At 37.0% G+C, this 15,713-nt stretch overlaps 1 protein-coding gene across 1 annotated transcript in view; it reads right to left on the bottom strand.

Moving 5' to 3' along the window:
* The window catches only part of LOC145679466 (uncharacterized), a 312,009-nt gene that overhangs the window by 77,284 nt on the left and 219,012 nt on the right, over positions 1-15,713 (bottom strand). Inside the window, exons 19-21 of the mRNA XM_081750046.1 lie at positions 11,438-11,506; positions 9,762-9,938; positions 1,338-1,419 (exon numbers count right to left, since the gene is read on the bottom strand). Of these exons, the coding sequence (XP_081606172.1) occupies positions 1,338-1,419; positions 9,762-9,938; positions 11,438-11,506 (328 nt within the window). The remainder of the gene's footprint in view (positions 1-1,337; positions 1,420-9,761; positions 9,939-11,437; positions 11,507-15,713) is intronic.

Raw genomic sequence — 15,713 nt, 5'->3', positions numbered from 1 at the left:
ATTGCAAAAGGAGTCGGACAAGGATGTAGTTTGTCACCTGAATTATTCAACATTTACAGTGAATGTTTAATGAAAGAAGCATTAATTGGAATCTGAGACTTGAAGATTGGATGTATGATCATTAATAACTATGCAAATGAAGTGATAATTATAGCTGGAACCGAAGAAGAACTACAGGAGATGATGACAAAATTAATTGACACTGGGAAACAATATCGAATGAAAATCAATGTGAAAAAATCGAAAGTCATGAGAATATGTCGTCGAAACGCGTCCTTACGGGTCAGAGTAGAACAAATGTAACTTAAAGAGGTAGATCATTTCAAATATCTGGGAAGTATTATGGCAAGAGACTGTTACAGTACCAAAGAGATAAGGACAAGAATTGCCATAACCAAAGAGGCATTCAAGCTAGTCAAGTGCTATATATGGAGTATGGAGCATTGGACTGTATGGTTCAGAGACTTGGACATTATGGAAGTTAGAGAAGAAATATTTAGGGACCTTCGAAACTTGCTGTTGGAGAAGATGGAGAAGATAAAATGGACAGAGAGACAATAATAAACGAAGATGTTTTAAAACGGATAGGAGAGAAGACAACGCTTTTAGCCAGCATCATTCGTAGGAAGGCTAATGGGATTGGATACATCTTGTGAAGAAATTGTCTTCTTCATACAGCCATAGAGGTAAATATGGAAGAAAAGCGAGGAGCAGGAAGAAGAGCACAACTGATCGATGATCTGAAAAATAGAACAAAATATTTAGAGTTAAAAGAGGAAGCGGAAGCTCGAGAAACGTGAAGGAAACATTTAGAGGCCCCAACCTAAAAAAGAAGAAAAAGAAACATACATTAGTTCCCTCACCATACACATAAAGATAAACAACCCCCTAAATGCGAAGCTATCTTTCGTTTCCTTTTGCAAAATTAATAAGATAACTTATTATGTTAAATATCTGGTCCTTTATTTATCAATTTTTTTTACTAAGTCTATGTTGTATATTTTCTTCCGCCTAATTTAAATCTGGTTATATGATTCATTTAGTACATATATATACAGGTATCAGGTATCTGGAACATTATACTATGAAGAAATTGCTCTGGCAAAATTTTGCCCTGACAAGGTTTTGTCCTATGCGCAATTTCGTCACGCGAGGTTCTAGCCAGGAGAGATTTCTGTTGGGGCGAGATTTTGTATCCAAACTGGTTGCAGATAAGCAACCGAAATAATAGTCCTGATAAATTAAAATACTATGCACATAGGTGATCAATTTCCTTTCTCTTTCAAGTATCACTAGTTTATTTAAAAGGTCTAATCATTTGTTGTAAAATCTGGTACCTGTTGTATGAGACAGAATATCGACTTCCAAGATACGTCTCGTGCATATAGCATCGTCTTGAGGTTGGTTCGTGTTCTGCAACTGAATTAAAAATAGCTTATCAATAACACGCACTAAATTAATTGCATATTAAATACTAACAATTACTTAATTATAATGAACTATACATATGTGCCTTAAATAATTATCCTACTAATTCCAAACTAATACCATAACTTTTTACCAATTCCAAATACTCATCAGCTCTCAAACATTTTCGCTAGCTAAGAGATCAGCGCCAGTGTGCCACTGAGAATAAGAATGGTACTTAGGAAAACTTACATTAAACGAATTATAATATACCTAGTCCGATCATAAATATTGTTACAAAGCTCGTTGTGAGGAGAATGAAATAATTTTGCGGTGGAATGAGTGACGACTTATTGAGTCTGCTATAGAAAGAGCGACACGTAACCCGTACAGGCAGAATGGAATAGAATGATTACGGAAACCAGTCAGCAGCGATAGCGCTATATAGAGTGGGAAAAGTAGCGAGTGAAATTTTCAAGATGCTTAAAAAATTGAAAATCAGTAACAGTTTCTCTATCACATAATTTTACATCTTTTCTAAGCGACACACAACTAGTTCAGTAGCAATATTTATTTCTGAAGCTTACAAAGACAAGTGAGATCCTAATTAATCAAACCACAGATATATTTTTAAACGTTCCATTCCCAGGGAACAAACCTTGCTTAACGGAGAGCCCAATTACGAAAGACAGGAATATATATATATTACCTCTATGGGCATTAAAGAAAAATGATTCGCATCGATCAGTATCACATTAATATCGTTAGGGAAATTAAGAAACTAGTGTAAATCATTACAACAGAACAAGTTATTACTATAAAAATTGGTTACTTACCAATATATCCTTCCGTGGAAAAACTAAATGTTCTCCAGAAATATTGAAATAACAAGCTACTTCCGTCTACAGTGGTAAGGTAACAGCAATGAAAGCGGATAAAGGAAAAAGGAAATTCGGGAATGGGGAATGCCGGAAACTTCATAACGAGGAACTACATAATTTATACAGTTTACTCAACATTGTTAGGGTCATCAAGTCTAGGAGGCTTAGGTGGGCAAGTCATGTAGCTAGAATGGAAGAAAGTAGAAACGCTTTCAAAGTCTTGACTGGAAGACCAATCGAAAAACGACCATTAGGAAGACCTAGGCGCAGATGGGAGGACAATATTAAGATGGATCTCGCAGAGATAGGAATACAAAGTAGAAACTGGATCCAATTGGCTAAGGATAGAAGTCAGTGGAGAGCTTTCGTGAACGCGGCATTGAACCTCCGGGTTCCATAGGCCATAGAGTTAGTTAGTTAATTAAAAGAAATATGGTATGGGAACAGGAATGCATACCACCAAATGAGCGTAACGTAAAAATCAGTACTAAAATGAACAAGCAGAGCACAATGGAAGAAAAAAGGAGTTAAGTTTGAAAGAAGCGTGGTATCTATCCTACATTACTATTGTCAGAACCAAATTACACATCAAAGGTAGGGAACCAGATCTTATCGATGTTACCAGAATCCAGATCTAAAACTCGTTTATATTAATGAATAAAGAATGAATCGTCAATCTCCCACTCTTTTCCCCTCCCATTCTATTACATTAGCCTGTTTTATATAATGTGAATATTGCTTCATGTGAAGTGATAATCCCAACATACCCTCTTCTTGCGACTTTTTTTGATTCTGGATTTAATATTGCGTTTGATTTGATCTATATATGAAGAATAGCATTCACACTGGCCACGAAAAATACTTGATTTATTTAATGGATCAATAAAGTAACTTTTAAAGCCGGTGAGATGCTTTTCTAAACTTTCTGAAGGGATATTGGAAGCGATATATTATGCTTTGCAAGAATGTTTTGAAATTCTGTCGATAATTGGGAAAATTTGGAATTCATATCCAAGTTTTGGAAGTCGAAAGAATTTCTACCGATCTACGTGATTCATTGAAGCATTTTTGTAAGGTACGCAACTTATAACCGGTCTTTTTCCTATTTGATATAAAAACTGTATTTCATCATTAAGATTACTTGGACGATCACAAATTAGTAATACGCTAGAGAGATTCCAAATATTAGCCTTGTGCAATGATGGATGGGCTGACTGTTGATGTACGTAACTAATGGTTACGGTGAGTTTTCCATATACTTTTGTTATAAATTTATTATACGCTCGGATAATCAGTAACTCTAAAAAAGGAAAACAGTTATCAGATTCACGCTCGACAGTGAAGTTCAACCTAGGATGATAATTACTGAACTGTTCAAATATTTGTAGAAGAGTATTTACATCACGTAAAAGTGGTAAAACGTCATCAGCACACAGTGGTTCAGAACGAGCAAAAACCTGGTCAAAACCTATAACCGTTTATAACAATGTACAAAATGCTTTTAATGCCTCAAATATGTGAAAATTGTATATTTATAGTACTAAGAATTAACGAACACGTTCATCGTTCGGTGGCGCTAGCCTGTGTGCTGGAGAGAGTTTGTAGGAAATGTTTGTAAATACTGATTAAGTACTACGTATTGGTATGCATTACGTCAGTACACACACACATAAAAATCTGCACTACATTCATGCATACAAGTCTTCATTACACTCACACACATAAATGAAAAACGAGAATTCATTTTGTAAATCACATTTGTAAGTCAATCATTACTGTCACTATCAATATCGCTGAATAAAAATGGAATGCCTTCATTCTTTTGTTTGCTGGACGCCGCGTTGGCTCCTTATGCTCCACGCTCCGACGTCTTTAAGAGCAGTCGTCCTTCGCGTCACAAACAACGTCTTCTCTTCCTGGTAGCCATGTGCCTAATACTCGAAAGAAAGGGATCAAAAGTAATAAGGAGCATATGCAGCATATCTTGATTCGTAATAGTGCGAGAGAATTTGCATGAGTGATCTTTCCGAAATGTTCGTAAGTCCCTCTTGTGCCTCTTCAGAAAGCTGACCTATTGGTAAAATGGCATTCTGTACCCGATCCATGAACAAGAATTTTATAGACACTAGCAGACACATAGAACCAACTGTAAAGATGAACAAAGAGTCAGTCTGTTTCCAGTGCATAACTGTCAAAAACGTTGGGATCAATATCAAGTCCAGAATTGATTACGTATAATATCACCGAAAAACGTGTAATCAGTTGTTCAGAAATCCCCATTATTTGCAAAGATCGGTGTGAGTCCGCAAAACATCTAGTAGTGTTCACATCCTTGTTTGTTCCACTGTCTTCTACTTTGGGCCTATCGCATTAAGGCCTATTTTTCTCTAAACTGCTTCCGAATCTCATGTTTTCGTGATTTCAATAGTTCCTTGTGCTTCTTTCGAACTTGCCATATCTTGAAATCGAGTTTATATGCAATATAAAGGAGGCACTCAAAAAATGGTATGTACGCATGTAACACTGACAATCCAAAGAGAAATGAGGATGCGTCTATGTCTTTCAAAGAAACCCTCTCTAAATCTTTCATTTCATTGGGAGATGCTTTGCAAATATAACACTTTCGAAGAGATTTGTTGTTCAGGAGTGCATTACAACTTTTCCATCTACCTTAGTGAGAATGAGCTCGTGATGCACAGTAAATTGGAAATCAATGACATTCACAGTTGATAGGTGATCTTGAATCTGCTGTTCGATGCACTGGACTCGTTCAACTTTTTTTTGCAATAAAGCTTGAGATTTAATTTCTGCACTGACATCTGAAACAGTAATACTCTCATCTGACGGGTAACAACTTTCTTAGCCTCGAGTAATTGGTGATAACTTGGACAAATGTCTGCCCTGCGTGTTTTGGCACCAAGACGTAGACAGTTGTATTGGTTTTTGGTAAACTTACGACCGAGAAGCAATGCACGCGCCTCTTCTTTGGTGCACGGTTTAAGTAAAATGCTCTGACCCTTTGCGCTCATAAACGCTTGTCTCATCTTACGAACTCTAGTCGAAGTTGTTTCTGTCACCTCACGAAGTACTTTTTCTGCATCTTGTTGTTCTGATACCCGAAGCCTCATTTTGGCAGCAAAAGCCAGTTCCGACGTACTTGCAGATGTACGTAAATCTTCCACTTTCCTCCGTTTAGTTATGTCAATAGGTTCTCTGAAATCTTTCGATGGACAACCGCCAGGATTTGATCGACGTTCCATCTGTCTCCAGAATTTAAATGTCAGTTCTTCATCAAGCCATTCTCTATGTGTCTTTAGGAAATGTCATGATTTCTGCAACTCTTATACAGTTTTTGGTACACTTGGCTGCAAAACCTGGAAACAATTATTCGAATGTCTTCACTAACGTGGGCTGGATTTTCACCAAGGTCCAATTACGTCAAAACCCAGGTCTGGACATGCTGTGTTTGTTCCCTTTGACAACGTCCTTACATTTCTCTCATTTTCGCATTGACCTGGATGCGTCTCAGCATCATTATGAACTATAGATGTCCTGCACGTAAAAAGTAGGAATAATTAATTTCAGTGTCCTGTCACCACACTCAATCACAAAGGAACACGTATTTCACGAATTCGCACATATTCGCACCTAAACTTTCTGAAAAACATTTCATCATGGATTATTCTTTCAGGCCATTTCAATAACTCTGCTGGGGAACGCTGGGCACTATACTAAATATCTGTAGTTTTGTGGACTTTTTGCTAAAGCAAATTAGATTTTGTCACATTAACATATTTTGTTCGAGGAAACGTAGATATGGAATATACTGCATAGCCACTTTGGATAGTTGCAGTGCTTGAGAGGTATGTTGGTACCATATACAACAAATGTTTCTTGTAACCACATATTCTCAGATACCAAGCCATGAACTTGAATGACAAATACTCTATTTGGCAGCTATTTCACAGATATGTCCACAATGGTTAGCTTTCACCCTTTCTAACTCACACGTTACATGTTACTCGTGTTCATTATTTGTATATAATAAACTATGGATATTTCGTAATCCATACACTAAACCAGTATCCTTCTAACGCAATTTTCAAAAATTGGGTTTTGGCCAGCTTTATGCTCGTCCTGAACCACTGTGGCAGCACAACGATAATATCTTAATATACTTAAATGTATCCTGTTGTCTATTAATTTTTTGCAATGTTTGACAATATCGCAGATATTGTGTTCTTCTTGGCTAGACTGTTATTCTGGCAACAGTAATGGTCTTCAAATTCAAATACATTAGTTGTTAAGCAGACCTCAAGCAGTTATAACAGAAAGTGAGATTTATAGGCAGGTGCACTATTTTGAAATAACCAAAATCATGTGCTATTGCTCGTAAGTTCCAACAGTATAGACGGGTAAATATCAACAACGTCTATGTATGCAACCAAAATAGCATTAGCATTTACAAGTAATGGCAACCGTTGTTTAATATCAAGGCTATTTTTAATAAAATATTTGAAACTTTTGTTGTAGTCATGAAGGGTTTTGTATAGACATTCGTATAGTAAGCTTGATAGTTAAAACTTGATATAGTCAGACGAAGGGGGGTGTTCGGCTTGTACACTTTAGGACGGCTATAAATAATGGTGCATCTGCCTATGAAACGCATTTTTTGTTATAACTGCTTGAGGTCTGCTTAATAACTAATGTATTTGAACTTGAAAATCATTCTTTTCCCAGAATAACAGTCTAGCCAAGAAGAACACAATATCTACGATATTGTCAAACATTGCAAAAAAATCAAATAGAAACGTCTACTTTACAACAGGATGCATTTAAGTATATAAATATATTATTGTTGTGTCGATGACGTTTTACTTTTACGTGATGTAAATAATCTTTTACAAATATTTGAACAGTTCAACAATCAGCATCCTAGGTTGAACTTCACTTTCGAGCGTGAATCTGATAACTGTCTTCCTTTTTTAGATTTACTGATTACCCGAGCGTATAAATTTATAACAAAAGTATATGGAAAACTTGCGGCAGCCATTAGTTACATATATCAACAGTCAGCCCATCCATCACTGCACAAGGCTAGTATTTGGAAGAATTTCTTTCGTAGGGTATTACTAATTTGTGATCGTCCAAGTAATCTTAATAATGAAATACAATTTTTATATCAAATAGGACAAAAGGCCGGTTATAAGTTGCGTATCTTTTGTCAGTATCAGTGACCTTTGTTCTATTATTTCCATTATTTTCTTCGAGGTTGGAAGTAGTTGTTGCTTCCTTTTCCTAAAATAAAACAATAATACGTATTACGTTTTGAATCTTCTACTAACATGAACTAAGTCTTTTCTTTATAATAAATAAATAAAAAAAACTATGTGCTTTGGCCACCAAACTAAGTGCTACCAAAGGACAGTCGATATTAAAATTATAATGAGATTTAGTCTTAGTATTTGGAGCACCGAGAAATGGCACTTAATATTAGTTGAATATAATTTATTCTTGTGTCTGAAATGCCGCGAAAAAATACTAATATACCGTCACTCGAAAAGAGTTTGGGAACTATTGCAACATTGTTTAAGATTTCTGGCACTTTTCACAATCTCGATTATCAATAAAAGACTATTTTGAAGTTTCAAAGGTGTTCGTTATGTGCAGAACCATATGTAACGATTTAAATTGTCTTCTATTTGTCAAATATGTTTCCTTTCGTTCGAACATGGTCATAACGATCGAAAACATTTGTACATAGATCATGTTCATTTCTCATATCAAGTGATACCAAAGTTTTTCATTTTTTTTTCATTCAAGGATTCTTGACCGATTTTAACCTCAGTTAATAACAGGCGCGGCAGTGAAACGGCGATTTTGAAACCTTCACCAGCGATACAAATTTATTCACAGCGATATAGAAGAATTACAACATGAATTAAAATGCTTGCAATTTATGAGAAATGTTTCTGAACAACTTGCACATCTTGCACAGACATGTCACGACAAAATGTCCATAACTTGAAAATGGCATCACGTAGGTGGCCCCCTTTTCCTTCACACACATTCCAAGTCTTTTACGGAAGTTAGACATCACATCTCACAGGACTGGCACTGAAATTCGATTAACTTCCTCGCGAATTTGATCCTTCAGTTTCTGGATGGTGTGTGGTGGGTCACACCGGAAGATCTCAGATTTCAAATGACCCCAAAGGAAGAAATCACACGCTGAAAGGTCAGGGAATTTTGGGAGGCCAGGGAATGTCCCCGTTCTTGGAGATGAAATGACCAGGAAAAATGTTCTGTAGCACGCTAATGCGCGAGGTATGGCATGTGGCCTCGTCTTGTTGAAAAAATGTGTTTGCAGTTACAGGAAGATCAGCAAGCTGTGGCACTAAAAAATGGTTCAACATGTGAACATACCGTTCTGTATTCACAGGAACAGCATTACTGCGATCGTTATCAAAAAAATTAGGCCCGATGATTCCAAATGATGATACGCCACACCACTCTACCACTTTCTGGCTGTGAAGTGGTTTTTCAGGAAGCATTTCAGGATTTTCACGTGACCAGTATCTACAGTTTTGCTTGTTAACAAAGCCTGACACATAAAAATTGGCCTCATCGCTCATGATCAGATTGTCGCACAGGCCTGGGTTGTCGTTCATGAGTTCCAACAATTCCCGGCAAAAGCGTAGTCTCTTTGGGAGGTCGTCCGCATTCAGTTGTTGACTATCTGCATTTTGTATGTATGATATTGCAGTTCCTTGTGCAATATTTACCGTACACTGCGATCCGGTATGCCAAGTCGCAGGGCATGCTTGCTTGCCGAACGCCTGAGACTTCGGCTGAAGGCTTCTTTCACTCTTGCAACATTCTCTGGTGTGCACACGCGTTTCGCACTTCCACCTTTCTTTTTCATCACCTTACCCGTTTCCTCAAAGTCCCGTACCCACAATTTGATAGCATGCGCAGACGGAACTGGGGCATGACGTAGGAGATTGTAATGAGCACGAAATACACGCTGCGCGGCCACGTAGCTGTCGTTCTTTTTGTAAAAAGCCTTCACAGCAAAAGCGCGTTGCTCACTAGTCCACGACGCCATCTCAACCGAACACCGATATCAGGGTCAATGGCAAAGGTTTGTTGTCCAGATGGCACCATTCTCATTTTCTGATTCCTAACGTAATTTACTATTTCCAGGGTTTCAAAATCGCCCGTTTCACTGCCGCATCTGTTAGATCATCTGTGAAACATCAAAGAAAATTTAGGAAAAGTGTCGCGGAATAGACGGAAAAACATACGCAATAAAAATCGACATTGCATAAAATGGTAATAAATAGTGTGCTTTTAGGAAATATAGTAGCATATACTTACACTTTAATAATAATTACTGCAATTGTGGATAACCAAGATTGTCTTCGAGGAAATGAAGAATAGAACAAAACCAGAATTACAAGTAGAACTCACCTTCACATCTTGAGAGCTATTTCTACTTCCTTCATGAGTCAAAATTTCATCATGGGAATTGATCTCGTGTCTTCTCCTCTTGTAAAGTAAAGTGTTTGTTTCTGTTGCTTCCTTTAATTCCTCCGATTCAGAGAGATTTCTCTTTAATCCCTTTGCTTGTGAAGGTCCTTCCGTATTCTTATGAACAAAATAAATATAGGTTCAAAATTGTGCTTGTAAATAGTTCAATTATGAAAACAAAAAACAGAATACACAAATACATTACAAAGAAGGAGCAATACTAAAAAAGTAAAAAATTTGATAGCTGAACTTCACTCAAAATTCGATTTTCTACTTCTTTCGTGAAAGCTTTACTAGTTAAGTACCAGCATTCCTGCTAGATGAGATCATCAACCAGCTACTGTAGTTTCGCAAAATACGGTTAAGCTATATAAGGGTGTAGATCGAAGAGAATTACTATGCAAGGATTCAGCATGTAGACAATAAAGGAAATAGACTTAGACAAAGAGACCTCACTCATGCCTACGCACAACAAAGTATCGCTAGATACGAACAGTCCTGACAACACTCCCAGCATTACTACATGGCGCTATTTTAAGGATTATTATTTTAAGATTTTTCGATAGTTGTGTCATAGCGATATGTGATGTTTACCAAATATAGTCGGTAATGAACATAGTTTATAGTAAATGAAGATAAATGAATCATAATACAAGCTTCAGTATAAAGCATATGGTTTTAATGAATGCTTTTGAATAGTATGGCTGGATATGTTTTGTCTGTTTTCAAGTTTCAATTGTCCGCAGTTCAAGTCTCTGTAGCACTGAGAGTTACGCATCCATATGCCGACAAATGAGCGAAAGTGAATCGAAAGGTTCTTCTCTGTAGCCTGGCATCGAGTTGTGGCGTGCAAAGGAATCAAATGTCACTGCATGGAGAGTGATACCCTGGGCATCAAATAAGAAGTGTCCAACATTCCGATGTTCGATCGACGGACGCCTAACATCCAAGAGGTTGTAACGAAAATAATCCTACATGCATCTTGGTGTCGATCAGCATCAGTTAAAGGGAAACTGGTAATAGAACTGTCTAGAAAAATTTTCTCGTTCTATACATCGGTGTTATTCGAAGTTCGGGTAGCTTCTTTCTCATCTATCTTTGCGGGTCGCGGTAAGTTTTGTTCCACCGTATGGATTTGCACAGAGTACATACGCCAAAATTGATCTTTGTATTTCGTGTCAGTGCTGAAGCTTGAACTGAACATTGGACTGATTGATTCAGCAGAATTTTCCCTTGCTTTCAGTTTTAGTTGCCGAGAAGATAGTTATACTTATTGAGTTTAGCTTGAATTTCACTGTTGGAATTTTTTGTAGTAAAAATAAAATAAAATGAAAAGGCGGACAAAGGGAAGCAAAGTAAAGAATAAAACCTGATTTTGTCCGTGTGTTGCTCCATTCTAATGTGTCTTTACCTTTACTTTATTTTCTTTTTCTTTTTTAAATCAAAATTGAAGATTACAGGAAATTTCTTTTAGATAATTTTTAAAATCTGGAACTTACATTACGATATGTTAATGGATTACCTAATTCTGAATATACTAAGAAAAATGAAGTCAGGAAATATGTTTCCGTGCATACTAAAGCAAAAAATACATGGGAGCATTAGATAAAACATACCTTTCTTGAAAAATCCGTAGGTACAAAAGGAGTGGTTTGTTCGTTCACCCTATTTAGAATTTCTTTTTCCTGCAAATATACAGAAAAGAACAATCTTGTGTTAAAGTAGGAATATGAAAATTGAGCAGGTCGTACTTTATGCGCTTCATGCTTTCTGAAATTAGATTAATCAGTGAATGTACTGTACATCGAAACTAGAGACGTATGAAGAATTATCAAAACCGGACAGTACGGCATAATCAGTCTCAGTATCTATAGAGATAGAGAGAGAGATATAGATATATGAGGGCGGGGTGAAAAGTTCTCGGCCTGACAATGAAAGACTGCAAATTTCAGTTCAAAAATGATTTTATTTTTCAACATAATCTCCCTTAACTTTAATAAACTTGGTCCAGCGTTTCTCCAACATCAGTATTACTTCCCGGAAGTGAGAGTCTGGAAGGTTATGAAAATAGTCATCCACGACACTCTCAATTTCTTCATTCGATGTGAAGCGCTTCCCAGAAAGAAATTTCTTCATGCTTGGGAACAGATAGAAGTCCGATGGTGCCAAATCAGGAGAATATGGGGGATGACCAAGCAAATCGTACCTCAAATCCAGCAGTTTTCCCATCGCCAACGCACCCTTGTGCACAAGTGCGTTGTCCTGGTGAAAGATGATTTTTTTTCTTCTTTAAGCCAGGCCTCTTCTCGCGAATTTTGGCATCCAGCTGGTCAAGAAGGTTGGGGTAATATCCGCCTGTAATTGTTCTCCCTTTTGCAAGGTAATCAATTAACAGGATCCCTTTCAGAAAAATAAACACACTGCTGAACAAGATTGTACTTCTTTAATATAAAAACACATTTACACGTGACGTTTCGATCTTCTAGCCAAGATCCTCATCAGACGTACACTGAGTGACAAAAAAAAAAAAAAAAAAAAACTACTCAAGTATATATACACAATTCAACTCCATATCTGCTCTCTCATTGGCCCATCCAAACAGCCAATCAGAAGCGTGGAAATCTATCTGAACTGACCAATGGGAAAGCATAACATTCTACCAGAAAGAAACAACAAGGAGCAAGCAACCCTTGAATATATTAATTCACATACATTTTTCTGTATTTATCAATAATATTTCTTTATTCTTTATTAATGCTGATACCTTTGGTCTAACTCATTAAGTTTACATCTCCTTTCTTTTCTATCCACCAGGCCTCTTTCCACTTTCTCGGACACAACCTTTTTTCCCCTTCCAGCACAATAACTTCTTCCCAGTTCACATCATGTCCTTTTTCTTTTACGTGTTTAAAGATTGCAAGACGTATGACTATGATTGTGTGTCAGGATTCCTTTCGCATCCCAAAACACACTGGCCATGTTCTTTCCGGCCGATACGATCGTCTTCACTTTCTTCGGCGCTGCACCACCGGCTTCCACCCACTGCTTGGACTGCTGGTATATTTCTGGCGTGTAGTGGTGAACCCGTGTCTCATCCATTGTCACAAATTGCTGCACAAAATCGGTCGGATCCCTTTTGAATCGGTCCAAAGATTGCTGCGAAGATCGTTTTCACATTTACTTTTGGTCGGCAGTCAGTAAATGCGGCACCTATCTTGCGCAGAGCTTTCGCATCCCTAGTTCTTTCTGCAAGATGTTTCGCACCCGTTCCTCCGATATCCCCACAGTCTCAGCTATCTCCCTCACCTTCACTTGCCTGTTGTTCAACACGATATCATGCACTTTTTCGATTGTTTCCGTTGTGGTTGCGGTTTTCGGCCTTCCATCACGTGGGTTATCTTCGAGAGATGTGCGACCACGTTTAAGTTCAGCTGCCCACTTTTTAACGGTTGACATGGAAGGAGCAGAGTCCCCGTAAACTTTTTTCAACTTGGATGAATTTCCGTAGGGGTTAATCCATCCAAAACCAAAAATTTGATTACCGCACGATATTCAAGTTTATCCATTTTCACAACTAACACACAAGACGTCTAACTGCAACAATGCCTGCACACAAACTACTTGAGAGAACAAGTTGACAGTTGTTATACGAAAAACTGAAAAGCGCCTCCAGGCGAGAACAATAAAATTTTGCTGATTGGAGTGCTATCTCTGGGTCAGGCCGAGAACTTTCTACCCCGCCCTCGTATAGATATACTGTAGATATACTTATACATAGATAGATAGATAGATAGATAGATAGATAGATAGATAGATAGATAGATAGATAGATAGAGGTATAGACTTATCTGTGGCTTGGGTCTAAAAGGGCCAATGTCACTTTTTGACAAAAATGATATACTCTTCAATTTTAACGTCTATGAATGGATGTTTTATTGTACAGTAAGTGCAAATGTCAACACGAAATAGTTTGGAATATATACCATTCATATTGACATTTGCTTTCTTGCAAAAGAAAATATTCATTTATAGGCGTTAAAATTTGACGAACACCTCATTTTTGTTAAAAATTGACATTGGCCCTTTTAGACCCAAGCCACAGATAATATGATTCTTAATTTGGGGGCACGGTTGACCCAATGGTAGAGTGCCTCCACTTACCTCTTGTGCGTGGGGTCCCTGATTCGATCCCCGGCCAAGTACGTTTGCGTTAGACAACACCGTATCATGGGTTTTGTTGGGATACTCCCGTTTCCACCCACATTCTCATTCCACCAATTCTTCCATCATCATTCACTTGCCATAAATCACTCGTTTCCCTTAGCCCCAATCGTGTTCATAATCATAGGACGTTAAACTGAAAGATTTCATGTGTCATTCTTATTTTTGATCTCTACTTGGAACTTTCTCATAGGGAAAAGAGAATTAATAAATTGCCAAACTATGCCTGAGAAAAAGACATCTGTCACCGTTGACTACTGAAAACTTTTATCTAAAATGGTTAGTTTAATCAGAATTTATCCTCCCGTTTCACTGTCGAAGCTATATAACACGGACAGACACTTTAACGTAAGCCTAAACAGGATTAGCTCTTACTGAGAATCGAAATGGTTTAATAATTTTGTGTAGTACGGTTAGAGATTAATGTAACATTCCTGTAAAAACTATGACCCCTACTAATAAAATACTTTCGTATTCAAAATCTTACCTTGTATCTCTTTTTGAGTTTTGAACCATCTAGCCAAGAGTACAGTTTAGTAACTGTATTTTCGTATTGTTTGTAAATCAGCCCTTCAATGACCTTTACATTTATTTATTTTTAAGCATGAATTTTGAAGTGACTACCAACGCATTGGCACGGTAAGCTAGAGACTCGGATTTGAATCTCGATCTAGTCAGGCATTTCATCACTGTATCATTAAAAGAGATACTTCAGCTTTTAATATTTTATGGGAAGAGGACTAACTTGAATAGCATGTTAGAAACCAACGTTCTTTAATTTAAAACTCGCTGAAGGTAGTAACACAATGTAACGGGTTCGCCCTTAGACGTAAGATATTTTTTTTTTAAATATCCTGCTTCTTGTACATTTAAGAAAGAACACCTTAAGTTATTTCCTTCTATTTCAAAGATTGTCTTATGTAATTTATTTATTATGTTGTCGGTAAACACGTTTTATACTTTACTATTAGAAATTCTCAGGTTGGTGATTATTCAAAATTATATGTGTCATGTAATAAAATTATAAGAAAAAAAATAAATATCGGGTATATCGAAAGTCCGGAGACTTAGACCAACTTCATTAAGAGTAAAAACATGAATAAAATGGAAATATTGGGAAGTTGTTGAAAATATGTAGTTTTCAATCTTAAAATGGTGAATTTTTTCCAATCGCATCAGTCGTTTGATCTCCACACTGGAAAGGTGGCCTCTGGGAAATGAAAATTAACGTTTCTAGTTATGAAAGCTATTCGAACGGAACGTAAAAGCACGCAAAAATAACACAAAGAAGTGCATATTGTTAGTGAGGATATCTAGAAAATTTCAAATCCGTTTTCCAACAATGATGTATAATTGGTAAGGGGAAATGAAAATTAATGTTTCCAGTTAAACATACTATTCGAACGAAACGTAAAGGCACATAAAAATAACACGAAGAACGTGCATATTGTCATGTGAGGAAATCTAGAAAAGTTCGGATTTATTTTCCAGTAATGCTGTATTGTTGGAAACGGGAATGAAAACTAATGTTTCCAGTTAACCCTCGGATACCCATGATATTTTTTAACTCCGCATTCCCAACAGGAGTAAAGTGTACCCCAGCACAAATTTTTGCAATTAGAAACATCCTTATTTGTCGTATCGATAATACTGGTATATTAGTTTATGTTG

Source organism: Thermobia domestica, chromosome 2 (assembly GCF_964235325.1).
Source record: "Thermobia domestica chromosome 2, izTheDome1.hap1.1, whole genome shotgun sequence".
NCBI classification, from domain to species: domain Eukaryota; kingdom Metazoa; phylum Arthropoda; class Insecta; order Zygentoma; family Lepismatidae; genus Thermobia; species Thermobia domestica.
Note: the sequence above shows the minus strand (reverse complement) of the source record. Positions and strands in the feature narration are given on the sequence as shown.